The sequence below is a fragment of the Wolffia australiana genome, chromosome 4 (assembly GCF_029677425.1).
Source record: "Wolffia australiana isolate 7733 chromosome 4, ASM2967742v1".
Classification (NCBI taxonomy): Eukaryota; Viridiplantae; Streptophyta; class Magnoliopsida; order Alismatales; family Araceae; genus Wolffia; species Wolffia australiana.
This window is the reverse complement of record NC_135838.1, coordinates 19,685,446-19,690,874: the sequence shown is the minus strand read 5'-3', so window position 1 is coordinate 19,690,874 and position 5,429 is coordinate 19,685,446. Positions and strand designations below refer to the sequence as shown.

General features: G+C 45.6%; 1 protein-coding gene across 1 annotated transcript; it reads left to right on the top strand.

Moving 5' to 3' along the window:
* Window positions 1-2,427: 2,427 nt before the first annotated feature.
* On the top strand, window positions 2,428-4,222 carry LOC144702276 (cyclin-D2-1-like). The gene is made up of 5 exons (XM_078574255.1): window positions 2,428-3,071; window positions 3,149-3,235; window positions 3,307-3,616; window positions 3,707-3,816; window positions 3,902-4,222. Exons 1-5 carry the CDS (start codon window positions 2,793-2,795, stop codon window positions 4,130-4,132), a joined length of 1,017 nt encoding a protein of 338 aa, XP_078430381.1. The 5' UTR covers window positions 2,428-2,792; the 3' UTR covers window positions 4,133-4,222.
* The last annotated feature ends 1,207 nt before the right edge of the window (window positions 4,223-5,429 follow it).

Genomic DNA, 5,429 nt, shown 5'->3' with positions numbered 1-5,429 from the left:
AAAGATATGATACAAATAGTAAAATATAGATTTATATTTCATTTTTCTCTTGCTAACAGTTTATCACATGTTAAGTTTTTCATTTCAAAGTTTTAAGAAACATTAGGTTGAAGAATAAACATTGATAATATTTCAAGAGTCCTTTGGGGATGGATAATTATAAGTCTAAGAATTTTGATCCAAGTGGTAAAGGTCTAGGTTGATGAGGCCTAGAAGATACATCTCCAAGCTTCTAAAGGTTATTCATTATAATGGATAATTATATCTCTTTCATTTTCTCTGTTTTAGTATGTTTCCCTTATTTTGGGTGCAAAATTATTTGTGTTCCAATATTGATGATACTAGTGTGAGACTGAGAATGTTGCAAAAGAGAGTACAGAAGAAAATATTATAGATCATCCCACACTTGTATAAAATATTATATATTTTTTACTCTTTCATCGTGTAAATAATATGGTTCGTATAACTATTTGTATCCTTACAAAGATAAAAAATAAATCTTAAGTAATCAACATGAATGCTTTTACTGCACCAATTTCAAATTAATATATAACGTTATTCATTATAATGAATGAATATCTCGTTTCTGAATTTTATGAATATTATTTTTAAGATTTAATGATTTAGATGACCCAGATCTCTGGTATATATGTAAAGATGTAATTTAGCAGAATTAGTATCCACAAAACCTTCTTTTCACATTTTTACCAAATTATGTATTAAGTATACCGTTTTCATTTTTTACGTGGTTAAGTACTGATCACAAATAAATGAACTGGTAAATTTATGTCATGTCAAAAAAAGATTTAGTATTTATGCAATGAATGTTGACACTTACGGAATCTAGATTGGGATGCATCATATTCTAGCATAAAAATCATATGTCATGGACTAAATGAGATGGTGATTATTTTGATGTACCTAGGTCATGGCTCAAGCCTGCTGGGTTGACACGATCAGCATTAAAAAAATATGGAGAATATGATTAATACTGGATGTAGATTACTTCAATAATGTCCACCATTGCCCCAGATTGCGGCAAGAAAAATAATTATAAGTTTTATTGGTGATAACTAACTCTTAATTGGTTTACAGCAACTAAATGTTGCTAAATCTCTCATATAATAAGGCTTTAGATTTGAATAAAAAATGAATTTTGTGGTGAAATCTTGAAGATTTCTTCCTCCATCTTTCCTTTTATCATTCATTCCCTAAAATTTTCAAAATAGATTTTTAGTGATAGAAAATCAAACTGTGTTTCCTTATTACTTTATCAAGATAAAAAGGCAGAAATAACTCCAGATTGACTTTTTATTGTAGTGATCCATGGGAAGCTTGATGTCACATCGCATGTGCTCAAGATCATATTGAGAGAAAAAAGGGCTTACCCTGGGGAAATATTTGGATTTTTTACGAGGACTGAATCTTGAAGTTCTCATTTAGTCTACTTGCTAGTATTTGTCGTTGGTGACCAATAGAACTTAAAAGTCTAAAAATATATTCTTCAAATTCTCGTCCTCGTAGGCTTGTGCCATGAACCCTAGATTTCACTTATAATTTTTATCATCTCTTTCTTTAGATATTTATAGCTTCTCATATCTTCATCCCTCCACCTCATTTAGTAGTCACTTGCAACCCTAATCCCTGTAATGTGAGGAGATGACCTATCCTAGGTTGGTGTGCTTAAACTTTTTCTTATAATTTCTTTCGTCAGATTGAGGTTCAAACTGTGAGGAATAACCAAGTCAAATATATTATGGGGCCGAGTTGTGTGATTCTTGAGCTAAAAGTATACCAACCCTATTGTGAACAGGGTATGTATGACAACCAATAATCTCCAATTTAGACAGATGGACTGTGAACTTATATCAAGAATTTTATTAGAAACCGGAAGAACATAAAAGCCCCACAACAGTGCTGTAGAGAGCAGAAAGAGGAATTCCAAAAAATAAATCCAACCAGCCTGGAAGTGTGAAGAAGACCAGTTTCAAAACGTTGCAACTGTGTGCGGGTCTAAAGTGCGAATGCAAGGGTCCAATCCACCGTATGGGCGGTGGGGGAAAAGAAGAGCAAGTGGGTAGAAGGAAGTTAAATGCACAATATCAAGATAGTTTGAATGCAATTGATGTACTCCACGTGGGCCTCTGATTATGTGGGCCTTATCTCTATCAATGAAATCATTCATAAACTTCTGCACTTTACAAGGAGATTATCCTGGGAAAGGGTGGGAATAAGAGGGTCGTTCATAGATACGCGATCTTTCCCTCTCCTCCGTTGACTAGACCAGAGACTTCGGTATTGAAGAAAATAAAAAATTACTGGGCATGGAAATAATACATGTATTCAGAGAGGAGAGGGTCGAGAAATGGACAATCAGAGGGGTAAAAAAAGAGCTTTGGTGGGGGGGGGGGGTTTAGAGAGATAGGAAGGCGGCCATTGGAGCAGGCCATGCGCAGCGCCCATCATTTTTCCCTTACAGAGGGCAAGAAAGCTCGAGAGACAGGACAGGAGAAGAGGGCGAAGCAGTCATTTGTCATCTGACGGCTGAGAAGATCCTGCGAGGACGTGCCTATAGAGCGAGGCCGCGCCGCTATTCAGTCCACGCGAAGCGTCACCTCTTCTGATAACTGGCGCTGCTCTGCAAGACCGCGGCAAGCAACATCGCAGAGGCCTCCCCTGCAAGAGACAGATAGATAGATAGAGGAGAAGAAGTAGAGAGAGAGAGAGCCCTCTTCTCCCCGCTCTCTCATGCTGAAGCGATACGAGCTCTAAGCTCGGCCATCGACGGAAAAATGCAGGCCTTCGAGCTCGCTCCTGGTAACTTGTTCTGCGGCGAGGACGCCGACGACGTCGCCTCTTGGGACGGCTCCGAGTGGGAGCTATCGTCTTCGCCGGACTCGCCTCTCGACCTGATAACCTCCTCTTCGTCGGCCCGCGAGGCCCCTCGTCCGATCGACCAACTCTTCGCCGCGGAGCTTCTTCACATGCCCCGGTCCGACTACCTCGCCCGCTTCCGCGACGGCTCTCTCGACTGCGCCGCGCGCCAGAACGCCGTCAACTGGATCCTCAAGGCAATGAATCGCTGCCCACTTCTTCTCTCTCTTGATTATCGGCTTGAAGAGTTGATAAAGATATCGTCTTTTTGCAGGTTCACAGCTTCTATCGGTTTCTCCCCACCACGGCGGCCCTCGCCGTCAACTATCTCGACCGGTTCCTCTCCTCGCAGGCGCTGCCGGTAGGTATCGAGTCTTTCTCTCTGCGTGGTATTTGTGATGATGGAGATATGAAGAGTGGCGGGCGGCGCAGAGAGGGCTCGGGTGGCCGTGGCAGCTGCTCTCCGTCGCGTGCCTCTCGATCGCCGCGAAGATAGAGGAGACCCACGTCCCTCTGCTCGTCGACTTGCAGATTCTTGACCCCGGGTACGTGTTCGAGCCGCGGACAGTGCGCCGGATGGAGCTCCTGCTCATGGCGGCACTGCAGTGGCGGATGCGGTCCGTCACGCCCTTCGATTTCTTGGGCTACTTCTGCGGCCTTGTTCTATCTCGCTGCGCCGGGGCTGAGGCCTGGGTCGCGCTGCTTCGTCGCGCGTCGAGTCTCGTCCGCGCCAGCCATCACGGTACGTGATTTCGCCGATAACGAGGAAAAAAGACGCAAGTTTTCGCCTTTCCGGCTTATCGTGAATCTCGATTATATTTTGCATCTACAGTCATCGGTTTCGTGAGCTTCCCATCTTCAGCGGTGGCAGCGGCCGCCGTTCTCTGCGCATCCGGCGAGCACGTCGAAGAATCGTCGGCCTTCTTTAATGCCGTCCTAAAGGTACGTAAACTATCGTCGTATTTGATATCGAAGCCGTTTCATCTGATTTGGGTTCTTATATTCTCCGTTTTTATCGTCATCGCAGGAGGCGGTAGAAGAGTGCCGCCAACTGTTCGCCGTCTGCGGGGGAGCGGCGCCGCCGGTTAAGCCACCAGCCCCGCGAAGCCCCTCCGGTGTGCTCGACGCTGCAAACTGTGGCAGCTGCGACACGGACAAGACAGTCTCCGATGCGGCCCTCAAACTCGCCGAGCTCTCTCCCCCCTCTAAGAGGCGGAAAACAATCGCCGCCTCCACGAGCGGCGTAAATCCTTGTTGACGACGATCCTCTCCAGTCGTCGATTCCCTGCAACTCTCTTCCATTCTGATTCGTATGAGTGAATTCACATTTCCTCCACGGTTTTGATTGGCGGGGGCTGAGCTGTCGTGTTTGTCTCAACGTAGCCACCGCCCACGGCGTTAATACGCAGATTGCTGCAATAGCGGTGCAATACCTTCACCGGAGTTCGTCGCCGTAAGACCCGGCAATGGTCCCTTAAAGAGAACAGATTTGGGCGGCGGGACTTAAATTAAAACTCAGATAGGACCTACTCCTCCCAGGCAGTGTTGTCGCGAGGAGGACCGGCTAAAGAGCGCGATCTTCTGCAAGACCGAAGGGAAAGCGTATCGTACATGTGAGGTCTGGCGATGGCAGTCAACGAGCATTTTACGATGAGGGCCAGCCGCTGGTCCAGATTCGGGGGGGTGCGACGACCGCTGTCTGTAAGAGGAAAGCTCTATCCGGACCGTAGGTGGCGCCACTTTAGGAAGAGACAAGGGAATTATTTATTAACTGCTACTGAGAAAACAGCTATCCTTTTTTTTCTTCCCGCTCTCACCAGGATTTCATGGCGATTAAGGGGTCCACTGGGAATCTCTGCGATGCACGGTGCAGTGGAATCGAGCCTTCCTGGAGAGTAATATCGATAGCGCTGGCCAGCGTTAAGGGAGAGACTATCGGGGCCAGCGTTAAGGGAAGACTGTTGCTTACTGCGGCTCTGTGGAGAGAAGGAGAGGGCGTTGTTAACTGCCCGCAGTGATGGTAATAAATTTAAAAGGATTGTCGAGATCGAGAAAGAGCCGATCGCGATTTCTTATAGACACAGAGCTGCCATCTCGTGAACTCGATTGAATGTTCCTGGAACTCAGGTCTGGCGTGGGCTGGCCGGGATTCAAATCTCAGCAATTTGTTTGCCTCCCTCGAAGTTTTGTAAAGTTATCATCTTTTCGTTTCCCGGGTGATGGGTCGCAACTCGCGAGTGGCGGATATTAAGTCGACCCTTGCTCTCTGAACGGTACTGTGAGACCCTCAAGCAAAGGAGAGCATTTAAGGATTTTTGGAAGCTAACTCTTATTGACGTTCCTCGGGGATCGGTCCGCGCCGGCGTCGTACGTTAAGTGATAAAGAAAAGAGATCAAGAAAGACGGGAAGTTGAAGCAGCAGTAGAGAAAATGACCCATCACGGCCCTCCGTTGTCGTTGACCTCGGAAATACACAACGTCGCTAAGAACAAGTGTTTGTGTTTGTGTTTTTGTTTGTGTTTGTGGCGACATGCGTTCGACGTGGTCACTTGAAA

Excerpts from the sequence above, each read along its gene's own strand:
- LOC144702276 (XM_078574255.1), top strand. The coding sequence starts at position 2,793 with ATGCAGGCCTTCGAGCTCGCTCCTGGTAACTTGTTCTGCGGCGAGGAC. Across the intron at positions 3,236-3,306 it reads TCTCCTCGCAGGCGCTGCCG|AGAGGGCTCGGGTGGCCGTG; the intron begins GTAGGTATCGAG and ends CGGGCGGCGCAG. Across the intron at positions 3,617-3,706 it reads CGTCCGCGCCAGCCATCACG|TCATCGGTTTCGTGAGCTTC; the intron begins GTACGTGATTTC and ends TTGCATCTACAG.